This window comes from Mirounga angustirostris, unplaced genomic scaffold (assembly GCF_029215605.1).
Source record: "Mirounga angustirostris isolate CCGP_5_RB_7025 unplaced genomic scaffold, mMirAng1.0.hap1 SCAF_4, whole genome shotgun sequence".
NCBI lineage: Eukaryota > Metazoa > Chordata > Mammalia > Carnivora > Phocidae > Mirounga > Mirounga angustirostris.
Genome location: NW_026991712.1, coordinates 164910337 through 164923769, shown reverse-complemented (window position 1 = coordinate 164923769; position 13433 = coordinate 164910337). Strand labels below are relative to the sequence as shown.

Genomic DNA, 13433 nt, shown 5'->3' with positions numbered 1-13433 from the left:
ATAAGATGTTTTAAGTAGGCCTCACAGTAAACACAAAATAAAAACTTCAGTGAATACACAAAAGGTAAAGAGAAAGGAATCAAAACATACCACTACAGAAACTTATCAAACCCCAAAGGAAGAGAATAAGGAAAGAAGAAAGGAACTACAAAGGAGCCAGAAAAAAAAATTAAGAAAACAGCAATAGGAAGTCCATACTTATAAAAAATTACTTTAAATGTAAATGGACTAAATTCTCTAATCCAAACACAGAGAGTGGCTGAATGGACAAAACAAAACAAAAAACAAACAAAAAATCCCCAGACCCAATGATATGCTGCCTACAAGAGACTGACTTCAGTTTCAAGGACACAGAGCTGAAGGCGAAGTGAAGGGAAAAGATATTCTATGCAAAATGGAAACCAGCCAAGAACAGGGGAAACTATATTTACATCAGACAAAATAGACTTTAAGCCAAAAACTGTTAACAAGAGACAAAGAAGGTCATTAGATAATGATAAGGAGTTAATTCATCACAAGGATATAACAATTATAAGTATTTATGCACCCAACATCAGCACACCTAAATATATTTTAATATATAATAAAAGAAAATAAAAACAAATATTAACAGATCTGGGTGGAGAAATAGCAACACAGTAACAGCAGGGGACTTCAATACCTTCCTTTCAACCACAGATTGATCATCCAGACAGCAAATCAATAAGGAAACACTGGGCCTAACCTACACAGTAGATCAGATGGACTTAATGGACACTTACAGAACATTCCACCCGACAGCAGCTGAGTACACATTCTTTTCAAGAGCATGTGGAACATTCTCCAGGACAGATCATATGGGCTACAAAACAATTCTCTTTTTAAGGTAAGTCTACCTTTTTTTTTTTTTTTTAGAGAGAGAGAGGGAGAGAGACCATGCACACACACAAACACACACACTCTCTCTCTCAAATAAATAAATCTTTAAGCCCAGGCAGAAGGTAGCAAAATAAAACTTGGGATGGCCTCACTATGTGTCTCTTTGGACTGCTCTGGTTTCATCTCCTAGAGGCTCAATACCTCAGAAACTCAGAAGCAGGATCCAGCTCCTGGAAATCCTATTTCTTCCTTCTTTTTTGCTGTCTTCTGCTCAAGCTCAGCTGTCACCTTTGGCCTCCCACCCTGGAGAGGTTCGCCGAGTGGGCGCACTCACCCAGGCAGATGGGTGGTTTGCCTGTCCAGCTGCCATCTGCTTTGCAGGTGCGGTGCTCGGAGCCACCCTTGAGGGAGAAGCCCTCCTGGCAGGAGTAGAGGAGTGTGTAGCCCATGGAGGGCAAGTCCAGGGCCCCAACGTTGGCATGGGATGGCGTCTCTGGCTGCTTGCAGTGGTGGGCTGGGTGAGAGGAAAGACAGTGTTGGACCTGGGGAGAATAGGGTCTTCAGGAGGCCTTTTAACTATTCCTGTTCCTACATGGAACATCTCTTTCCTTCTAGGCCCCTTTCATGTCCAGCATCCCCTCCCCAAACCTCCCCTCTAACCCCAGCCTTGATGTCTAGACCTATGGCCACGATGGAGATGATGTGGATCCAGGCTTAGTCACCCCTGGGGGGCCTGCAGCACCCTTCCTGGGGAAGAGGAGTAATTATGGTCAAAAGCCTGAAATCTTTCAACCTGAGGGCTGACCTTGTAGCTGTGAGTTTTGGCTGCCACTGGAAAGTTCTTTCTTTTTCGCTAAAGCATAGGAATTGCCTTCAAATATCAACAAGGCTTTTGTGTGGAAATGTCTTCTGTGAGCCCCCAAGGGATAAGGACTACAAAGAAAGCAATATTGGTCCCAGGGAGAAGTCATGAGCTCCCTGTCAGTCAGAGCATTCGAGCATGTCCCGGGTGCCCAGCTGGGGGAGATAAATGTGTTTCCAAGAGGAACTGTCTAGGGATGCAGGGGAAGTCTGCACTTACGGACACAGTCGGGTGGGGTTCCACTCCAGGTGAGGTTGGGGAGGCAGGTCCTGGTGGTGGAACCCTGAAGCAGGTAACCTTTCTGACAACGGAAGAGCACTGTGCTTCCAACCTGTTGGGAGGACGGAAGCTTCCTTCATCCCTTTCTATCCAGCGATGCTTCATACCTTGTTACTTGACTACTTACTTCCCCATCACCCAGTTCCTACCCACACCCTTACCTCCACCTGCAACATCCTTCTTCCACTTCTCTGCCTGGTTAAATATTATTTACCCTTTGAGGCAGGCTTATGCCTCTTCCTTCAGCCCTTACCCAAGCCCCGGGGTCAGAGCAATGCTCTTCTCGGACGTAGTGCGCTCTGCTGTGGGGGACAGATGCCTGACTCAGAATCAGAAGACCCTGGTCTGAGTTCCGGCTTTGACGTTTGCTCATGGAATGACAGGCTGCCGGGAATTTGACGCCTGAGTCTTCAGGTGCAGAGCGTGGGACCACCAGCCCGGTCACGCTTACAGTGCAGTGTCGTGACACTCAAACTCGGTGCTGGATTTGAAAGCATTTTATAAAATGGGAAGCACTGCACAACACAGAATTATTACTTGGGTGTGTCTCTTCTATGGGTCTACAGGTTCCTTAAGGAAGAGAGACTAGTCTTTTTCATAGACAGCTCCCCCATAGAACCTGGCACTTGCTTAGTGAGTATCTGTTGGGCAGAATCACTATCCTGCTGCCATCGCTGCCTCTGCTCAGTTGTGTCTCCCCCCCCCCCCCGCCGTCCACCAGCCCTCACTGTCCCTTCCGACACCCCTGCAACCACCAGCTCCATCTCTCCTTCCGCCCTCTGCATGGCAGCTTCCTAAGCTGTAACTCCGATGTCCCTGTTTCCCAGCTCAAAACACTCACATGTCCCTATTACCTATGGAAGCAAAATTCCAACACCAAGTGAAACTCTTGACTTCCACTCCCTTCCTCCAGGCCCTTCCGCTTCGTCTGGAATGTCATCCTCTCATTCAGCAATGGCCCCTCTGTCCGTCCAGGTGTGCAGATCAAAACCTTCAAGCCAGTCTTGATTCCTCCCTTTTCTTCAACCCCTCCCTCCAATCCATCAGCGCGTCCTCTTGGTTCTGCCTCCACAGTCCATCTTGACCCCTTCACTTCTCTCCGTGTCATTGTCACTACCTCGCCCTTCCCCCCGAGCCATGACAACAGTGTCCTACTTGTCCGGGTGCCTCCGTCTTCACCCCCCATTATTCACTTTCTCTGCAGTGTTCAAATGATGGATCAGAGTCCCCTTCAAATGGTGTCCTGTGACATTTAGAATAAAATCCAAAATGCTTACCATGGCCTCAAGGGCCCTAGGTGACCTGGCCCATGGCTTTCTCTTTTAAGAAATTATTATGTAATATTTGATGCATGCAAAAGAATATATGGAAAGAAACTGGACACATTAAGTTGAGCCCAGCACTCCAGGGCTAGAATGTTAGCAACACAATTGTTACTCTCTGCGTCCTCCTCCCCTGCCCCATTCCTCTTTCCTTGGCTCCTCCTCAGTGGTAAGCACTATCTTGAATTTTGTGTTTTTTAATTTCCTTGCTTTGTTAAAAGATAATTCTATCACACATATGCACATATATCTCTAATCATATGTCCTTCTTAGTTTTAATCTTTATAGAAATAGCATCATCCCACCTTATCATTTGATGCTATGTTTCTAAGATTCACCCACATTGTGTAGAGCTGTCCTGCATTCATTCTCACTGCTGTGACTTTGAAATTTTTCTCAGATCTCGATAACATGTGCAAGGGTATCTTTGGGGTTCGTTTCCAGGAATGGAGCTTTTGGGTTGCAGAATGTGTGAATATTTAACTTTACAAGACAGTGCCCAGTTGTTTTCAAACCTCGCCTAGCTCTCTGGCTACATCTCCTCTTCGGCTCACACTGCTCTGGACTCGTTGGCCTCCCTGCTTTCCACTCCTCCAACCTGCTAAGTGCTCCCCCGCCTTGGTGCCCCTTTGAACTGGAGGCCACAGCTCAATTTCAGGAGGTCTCTTCCTAAAATAGCAGCCCACCCTGTCACAACCCCTTGGTACTAGATGGTGGGTAGGGCTTATTGCTCTCAGAAGTTATCCTGTTCACTGTCTCCAGCTGGAGACCTTCTTAAGAGTGGGCACATAGCCTGTCTTGTTCCCACTGCATTCCTAGCACCTAGAAAGTTTATGGCAGTAAATATTTTGTTACATGAATACAGATTGAGTGAATAAGTCATATTCTTTGGCTGGATCCCCACGGGCCATTTCTCCTGGGCACATCTCATGCTCCAGCTAACTGTCCTGTCTTGAACACACCCATACTTTCCTGCTTCCTGTTCTCTGTTCCAAGTGTCCCATCCCAGGCTGTCCAAATCCCTTCTTCTTTCTGAAGTTCGTTCTGAGATGTGTCCGTGGAGCCTGCCTCCCGTGTGGCACTTGCTCGTTCCTGCCACTTTGAACCCTGGGTCTATAGGGAGTGTATAGGTGCCGTGCGGACAGACGGTTGCCTGTCTCACTCATTTCTGTCTTTCCACGACTGCCCGCCCCAACCGCAGGGGGCTGCTGGGGAGTGTTTCTGTCACTACGTGAGAATCTCTTCCGCATCAGTTTCTTGGATTGCTGTCAGTGCCTCTGTTTCTGCAAGGTGCTCCAGTGTGGCGTGGTTCAAAGATGCAGAACACTTTCTGTCTCCAGCTTCCAAGGTCTTGTTCCCCCCAGTGCTGTACCTGGGAAGAGCCCTGAGTCCTCTGAGGCTGACAGTGATAGACAGGGACAGGGGGCAGGAAGGCCTGATCCTGGCTGACCTCATTACCTGGTATCCCTGGGAATTGTTCTGTATCCCGAACTGTGGCACGCCGGGGTCTGCACACATGGTCAGCGTTGGGTCTAGATTGCAAAACAGAGAAACAGAGCCCACGGTCAGAGAAGCTTTCATCACCTCCACTCACTCTGAGAGATAGGTGTAGGAGGGAAAAATGGAAGCCACATCCTACTCCCCGACCTGTTAATATCTCCACCCGAGTCATACCCCTGGGCTGACTATGTGATTCCTGGCAGCACGCTCACTCTGGCTATTTCAATTTCATGCTCTGCTCTAAGAAGCTCGGGCCTGAAAGAAGGATGCCCACTAGCTCGGACGCTCTTCCCCAAACCACCTCTCACCTATGCAGCTGGGCTGGGTGCCACTCCACGTCCCATCTGACTGGCAAAACCTCCGTGGAGAGCCCACCAGCACCAGAGGGGGCTGGCAGGAGAAGGAGACGGACGACCTGTAGGAGAAGCCTCGGTCCTCTCTCCTGCCACGGGCTGGGACGCCGGGATCTCCGCAGAACACGGCTGGGAAGACGAAGGGAGGAAGGCAGGTCCGAGTTGCTTTCTAGAGCCCCATCGGCCACCACCGGCTGGCTTTCCCAGTGCCACTTGAACTCTGCCAACGGGGGCAGCCCTGGGTCAATAGTCATACCCGCCTCACACACCTGCTGTTGTGTGTGTCCTCTCCTTCCCAAATCCAAAATGCTTGTTAATAATCACCCAAGTAATGAAGCAACGTTATAGGAAGTTAAATTGAGAAAAAGTAAACTACAACTCACTACCCAAAACTTTTCCCCATTTTCATGTGTGTAAACTTGTGTGTGGCTGTGAACCCAATGTCCCAGTGTTATAAACCTTGCTTTGTTCACTTACTAGTCTGTAAATATTTTCCACGTTTATGACACCATTATCATTTACTGGCTACATAATTTTGCCATGAGAGGTTGTACCATAGTTGCAGTTTATCGTAGCCTTTATATTAGGCATTTTCTATTATTATACCATTAAATGTGGCTCTTTTTTCCCTGGTAATGTTTTCTTTTTCTTTTTTTAAAAGATTTTATTAATTTATTTGACAGAGAGAGAGACAACGAGAGAGGGAACACAAGCAGGGGGGGTGGGAGAGGGAGAAGCAGGCTTCCCGCCGAGCAGGGAGCCCGATGTGGGACTCGATCCCAGGACCCTGGGATCATGACCTGAGCCCAAGGCAGATGCTTAACGACTGAGCCACCCAGGCAGCCCTTGGTAATGTTTTCTTATAGGGATTCTCTAGGAGTGGACTTAGTATGTTTGAGCGTGTTTGCAGCTCTTGATGTATACAGCCAAATGTCTTTCCAAAGTGTGTGCATTTATACTGTGGTGGGTATGAATGTGCCCATTTCATTGAGATCCTCAGAGAGATTCCCTAAAGAATGATTACTGAATTCAAATCATGTGACAGCAAACAGAATAAACACAGGCCCCTCTTCTGTCCCTTCTGCTCAGTGTCTTAAGTGTTTGCACACATGGTTTACTAAAAATGTTTACTTCCTTAGGACATTGCAGAGACAGGTCTGTGTTTTTAAGGGGGCTGACTGCAAATATGATTTTGATGCCTTAAAAATAAGCATAAAGGGATTCTACCTGTGTTTTTATTCTTAGAACCAATATACTTTTAAACAGATCTCAAGATCAGGGATGGCACATAATAGACAGCCAGTGGTGTGCGGTGTGGCAGGAGCAGGCCCACGGGGCCACCAGCACGCTTGGGTTGTGCTGGTCGGAAAGCACACAGAGCTTGCACTGATTTCCCATAAACACTTGTGCAGCAGTTCTCCCAGAACAAACTAGCTGCTGTGGGGAGCAGCCGGATGGGTCCCCCACACTCCGTGAATGTGCTCTACCTAAGAGAAAGGGCCTCATGCCGATCATATGTGGCTTTGGAGTTCCACTGACTGAAGCACTCTAAGATGCAAAATTAAATTTTATGTCTATCCTTTTTTCCTATTTTAAAAGTTCTAGTGGTGATAACACGGGCTGTAAATTTGAGTAAGAATTTTAGAGAAAATTGTCTGGAGAAATGATTGTTTTCAGACTAGACTTTGTCACTAACACAGTAGGTCAGTCCTTTTTCTGAGCCTCATCTTCCCTGCCAGCCACCTGAGAAGGGACTTCTGCCCGCCTCCCAGGATATCTCGTTGTGAGAATCAGATGTGACATGTGTGTAAACATCCCCTGAGGAGGCAGCACAAAGCCTGTGAAATGTAAAATGTTATCTCTGTGGATGGACTGATACTCTGTGACCTCCCAGTGGAGGAGTTCACGTGCGGGTAATCAGAGCAAAGCTAACGGCGCAGTGTGACTCCTCTTCCTCACATCCGTTTTGCCTTGAATTAAATTCGCTTCCTTCTCCATTAATTTGCAAACAGCATTTAACAAACATCTTCAGCTCCTGATTTTCTGCTGCTTCTGGCACCGAATAAGTCTGCAGACATGAGCCCTGCCTTCTGAGATCTTAGAATCTAAGCTGGACAACACAGGAGGGTATAAAAGGTGAAAAATACAGATAAATAACATGGCTTGAGCATCAACAAAATTTACTGAAAGTACATAAGTGCATCAGGGACTCAGGAGAAGAAGTAGAAGTTGCATATTCGGAAATGGTGGGATCGGCGGGGAGAAGTCAACTTCAGAAGCTTCTTTACTGAAGACAGGGGAGCTGTCCAGCCAAATGGGGAGGTGGCGTGGAAAGGGCTGAGTGGGTCTGGGGAAGCATGTAGGAAGTGGGTGAGGCTGACAATGATCTTGATCCTGATGTGCTACTGTGTGGGGACAAAATCCCTGCCCATGTTTAGGGAGTTACATAAGAGGAAGAAGTGATGTTATGAGGGATATGTTTGCAGTAATACAGCAAGAAAGTGACTAGGTCTGAGAAGCATGGCTATGGAGGAAGAGATGCAGTCTGGAGGAGGGAAGCAGGAGTACCAAGAACTGCGGAAGGCCCAGATGCAAAGTTTGGAAACAGTGATAAGAATTCCAGAGGTTACTGCACATCTCAAGTGGTCAGCTGCTTGGCCACGGAAAATATGTTGTGGAGCACAGCTGGTTAGAAATAAATATATTTGACTTCTTTACAGCAAGCTCCAAGGAAACTGACTACCAGAGTCATAGTTCCCCAAGACATCACTTCAAGCATGAAGAACACCCTTCATGCTATGATGTGAATGTGTGTGTGCGCACACAGCCAAGAGGTTCATAATCATATACAAAATAAAACGGAAGCAGGCTAATATCCAAAATCTAGAAAGAACTTAACAGACTCAAAACCTGAAAACAAAAAATCCAGTCCGGAAATGGGCAGAAGACATGAACAGACATTTCTCCAAAGAACAGACACGTGAAAAAATGCTCAATATCCCTTGGCATCCAGGAAATACAAATCAAAACCACAGTGAGATACCACCTCACACCGGTCAGAATGCCTAAAATTAACATCAGGAAACAACAGATGTTGGTGAGGATGCGGAAAAAGGGGAACCTATTGGTGGGAATGCAAGTTGGTGCAGCCACTATTGGAAACAGTATAGAGGTTCCTCAAAAAGCTGAAAATAGAGCTGCCTATAACCCAACAATTGCACTACTAGGTATTTACCCAAAGGATACAAACAGTAATTTGAAGGGACAAATGCACCCCAATGTTTATAGCAGAAATGTCCACAATGGCCAAACTATGGAAAGAGCTCAGATGTTCAGTAACAAATGAACGGATAAGAAGATGTGGTGTATATATATATACAATGGAATCATCATCATATACATGGAATTCATCAAAAAATGAAATCTTGCCATTTGCAATGATGTGGATAGAACTAGAGGGTATTATGCTAAGCAAAATAAGTCAGTCAGAGAAAGACAAATACCATATATGGAATTTAAGAAACAAAACAGATGAACATAGGGGAAGGGAAGGAAAAATAAAATAAGATGAGAATTGAGAGGGAGGCAAACCATAAGAGACTTTTAATCATAGGAAACAACTGAGGGTTGCTAGAGGGGGGGTGGGAGGATGGGGTGGGAGGATGGGGTAACTGGGTGATGGGCATTAAGGACGGCATGTGGTGTAATGAGCACTGGGTATAATCTAAGACTGATGAATCACTAAATTCTACCTATGAAACTAATTTTAAAAAGTCTGAAAAAAAAGATGCACCCTAAAGAAATAGAAAATAATAAAATGGAAGCAGGACCAGCAGCCTATGCTGGTGGAAGTCTCTATGGGAGCTGGGGGCCTAGACAAGCCAATCAGAAGTCAGTTAAAGGCTGACTTGATCAGAAGTCACCAAATCTAGGAAGAGGCAGCTCCATGAAAAAGAAGTACAAATGGATGACAAAGAAGGAGCAGCTCCATCTTGCTGATAAGAAATATGATGCCGGGGCGCCTGGGTGGCTCAGTTGGTTAAGCGACTGCCTTCGGCTCAGGTCATGATCCTGGAGTCCCGGGATCGAGTCCCGCATCGGACTCCCTGCTCGGCAGGGAGTCTGCTTCTCCCTCTGACCCTCCTCCCTCTCGTGCTCTCTGTCTCTCATTCTCTCTCTCAAATAAATAAATAAAATCTTTAAAAAAAAAGAAAAAGAAATATGATGCCAATTAAAACAATGAGATACCTTTTTAAACTTCTTGGGCTGGTAAATATATATTTTTAAAAGATTTTATTTATTTATTTGAGAGAGAGAATGAGAGAGAGAGAGAGCATGAGAGAGGGGAGGATCAGAGGGAGAAGCAGACTCCCTGCCGAGCAGGGAGTCCGATGCGGGACTCGATCCCGGGACTCCAGGATCATGACCTGAGCCGAAGGGAGTCGCTTAACCAACTGAGCCACCCAGGTGCCCCTTGGGCTGGTAAATATTAAAAGATATTGGCAAAATCTATTGTTAATGAGGAAGTGAGTCAAGAAATATTCTCATAAACTGTTGGTGGGAGTGTGAGTTGGGACTCTTTCTAGAAGACAGTTTGGCACCGTGTCTCAGATGTATAGAGTGCATGCCCACTGGCTCAGCATTTTCTCTCTCCTAGGACTTTCCTAGAAGAGTAAAGAAATGTTATCCTCAAGAACATTTATTGCAGAACTTCTTCTAACGTAACTAAACTGGAGAAACCTAAGTCCTTCACCAGTAGGAGAAGATTAAACCAGTTGCGGTAGCTACAATAAGGAAGTTCTTTAAGCTATTAAAAATGATGATGTGTAGGTCAGTATGGATTGATGGAGAAAGGTGGTGATGGCCTATCAATGAAGACAAGTCACAAACTAGTCTGCACAGCATGATTTAATACCGTTTGCAGAAAATTGCACACCTCTATGTCCAAAACATTGTGGTCGGGGTGGAAGCACAGTCAAGAGCTTAACCCTGGTTATTTTCGGGAAACCAGAGTGTTATGTTCTTCTTTGTATTTTCAGATACATTTACATTTTTTTATGATGACCATTATTCATTGTTCAAAAGCAATTTAGCTATTTCTCAAGAAGAAAAGTAGGGTTTCTCAGCCCAGACTCAACGCTGAGATTGCTACCTTCCTAATGTTTCCTTGTGGGTGTGTGAAGTCCTGAGGGGCTGACCATGCACCAGATGCTGCCTTTCCTGCATCCACTTTTGAGCTGCTGGTCCTAGTTCCTGCTGAAATTTCCCAAATCGAAGTAAGTTTTCAGAGGTATCCAAATAATGTCATGAGTATATTGATGGTTTTCTACAGAATTAGATAAATGCCTAGCAGAAAAAAAAAATAGGTCTACTATTTGTCCAAAGCATGGGTGCTGAGAAGATCTTCCAGAGTCCAATTATGTGACAAGAATAAATGAGGAATTGAGCTCTGGGATGGAATTGGGCTCTTGGGGACACAATTAGGCCAGGAGGGTAAGAAATAAAGTCTTTCACCAAAAAATCATGTAGGCTCCAGGAATCTTTTCTCTGTAGGCTATTTTCCATAAAGACAGGCACATTTCCAGCATGGGCCCCTTCCAGATCTTTGGGAACTATCCCATCCAGTGAACAACCTTTCATGTTAAGAAACACCTCCCTTGAACCCTCCTACACTGTTGGTGGGAATGCAAGCTGGTGCAGCCACTCTGGAAAACAGTATGGAGGTTCCTCAAAAAGTTGAAGATAGAACTACCATACAATCCAGCAATTGCACTACTGGGTATTTACCCCAAAGATACAAAGGTAGGGATCTGAAAGGGTACGTGCACCCTGATGTTTATAGCAGCAATGTCCACAATAGCCAAACTGTGGAAAGAGCCAAGATGTCCGATCGACAGATGAATGGATAAAGAAGATGTGGTATATATATACAATGGAATATTATGCAGCCATCAAAAGGAATGAGATCTTGCCATTTGCAACGACGTGGATGGAACTGGAGGGTATTATGCTGAGTGAAATGAGTCAAACAGAGAAAGACATGTATCACATGACCTCACTGATATGAGGAATTCTTAATCTCAGGAAACAAACTGAGGGTTGCTGGAGTGGGGGGTGGGGTGGGAGGGATGGGGTGACTAGGTGATAAGACACTGGGGAGGGTATGTGCTCTGGTAAGTGCTGTGAATTATGCAAGACTGTTGAATCTCAGATCTGTACCTCTGAAACAAATAATGCAATATATGTTAAGAAAATAAAAAAAGAAGAAGAAGAAGAAGAAGGTAGCAGGAGGGGAAGAATGAAGGGGGGGAATCGGAGGGGTAGACGAACCATGAGAGACGATGGACTCTGAAAAACAAACTGAGGGTTCTAGAGGGGAGGGGGTGGGAGGATGGGTTAGCCTGGTGATGGGTATTAAAGAGGGCACGTTCTGCATGGAGCATTGGGTGTTATGCACAAACAATGAATCATGGAACACTACATCTAAAACTAATGATGTAATGTATGGGGATTAACATAACAATAAAAAAATTAAAAAAAAAAGAAACACCTCCCTTATCTCTGGCTTAACTTCCTTCCACTGTAACTCCACATGGTGTCCACAGCCGGGGCTCAGTTGGGATATTCTCATTATTTTCCTTTAAACTCCCTTTAAGAGTGTCTTTGGCAAAGCCTCTCCCCGATTTTGGGGGAAGGTTATTACCTATTCTAGGCCTTCCAGTAGCAGAACTCTGAGGAGGGAAGGGGAAGGAGCCGGCAGATAGGATGCACAAAGGCCTGTTCATAAGCAAACTTACGGAAACACTGAGGCAACTCTCCAGTCCAGGATCCATTCCCTTCACAGGTGAGCACTGCAGGCAGGGACAGCTGGTACCCCTCCAGGCAGGCATACGACACGCTTGAGCCCCACATGAAGTCAGATCCCACCACTTTCCCATTGGGGATGAGCTGAGGTGGCTTGCATATGATAGCTGGGGGAGGGGGGAGAGCAAAGCACGCTGAGTTCTGGTGCCATCCTAGGGCATTAAGCCCCACTCCCCAGCACCGATGTCACTGGCTACCCTGCGCCTGCTGGGAGTCTGGGCTAAGCGGGGAGAATCAGAAATGCTCCCTCTTAGTTTGGGAGCTGGGGTCCTTTTGCATTTTACAATGCCCTCAAGTGTGACAACCCACTCCTCTGTCTGCACAGTCCTTCCCTTGATGCTCAAAGCCCAGGCCTTACCTTGGTGTCTCTAACTCCCTCCTTGCAGATGTTCAGGGATCAGTCCTCACCTCACACCCCCCATGACAAGATATTATTAGGGCTCTGCCTTGTCACCTCCCTCCTTGCTACATGTTCGAGGCCCATGTCTCACTTTTGTATCTTCTTTGGCCCTGTGTCCACATGTGCAGCCCTCAGACACACCTTTGCAGACTGGCTTGGTACCATTCCATGTCCGGTCCTTGGTGCAGCTCAGCACAGACACCCTATGTGACTCCATCATGTAGCCAGGGACGCACTGAAACATCACCGTTTTGTTGTACCTGAAGTCATTGCCCAGCCGGAGGCCATTGGCTGGAATCCCAGGGTCACCACAGTTTATGACTAGGAGAAGGGAGATAAAGCATGGTTCACTCTCGGTACAGACCCCTTTCCTCCCCAGCACTCCAATGCTATCCCTGGTACTCCCTGCACATGTCCAGGAGGGAAGAGAGTCAGATCAGGGATGCCCTGACTCTTCACAAGCTCCCGGTTGGGCACTGCACTTTCTAAAGTCCCTCTGGCCAAGTCTCTCTGCAATGGCCCTCCCATATCCCCACTGTCCTCGCCCCCACCATCTTTATGCACCCCAGCAACTTGGACTATGAAGACCATCCTTATTCAAAGTCCACTCCTCTCAGAGGAAGTACCCAGAGGGCTTAGTTCCTAAATGAGGCTGGGGCTCAGAGAGGGAAGTTTTCTGACCGAAGAGCCTGTGTTACTGGACCTCATAAGACAATTTGTCTGCTGAGGGGCACATGTGACTACCTCCTGTTCTGCCTAGGAGGCCCCTGTAGGGCCAGCGGCTTAGAAGCAGGGTCTTGTAACCTTGCAATGGTCGTGTCTTTGTTATGGTATGGAGTGAGGGTGGGGTTTGGTGAGCTCTGGCCTTGGAAAAGTGAACTTGACATGGGATTTAGACAGAGCCCTGAAATCACAGGCTAGGGCTTGGAAAGGGACTGTGTTCTCAGATACCTTTATCTTGTCACTTCCCTCCATCTGGGACCCACAGTGACTTA

General features: G+C 46.5%; 1 protein-coding gene across 1 annotated transcript in view; it reads right to left on the bottom strand.

The window, feature by feature from the left end:
- The window catches only part of CSMD2 (CUB and Sushi multiple domains 2), a 590090-nt gene that overhangs the window by 10267 nt on the left and 566390 nt on the right, over nt 1-13433 (bottom strand). Inside the window, exons 59-64 of the mRNA XM_064589508.1 lie at nt 12580-12759; nt 11972-12145; nt 5130-5303; nt 4780-4853; nt 1940-2051; nt 1193-1372 (exon numbers count right to left, since the gene is read on the bottom strand). Coding sequence (XP_064445578.1) covers nt 1193-1372; nt 1940-2051; nt 4780-4853; nt 5130-5303; nt 11972-12145; nt 12580-12759 — 894 coding nt within the window. The remainder of the gene's footprint in view (nt 1-1192; nt 1373-1939; nt 2052-4779; nt 4854-5129; nt 5304-11971; nt 12146-12579; nt 12760-13433) is intronic.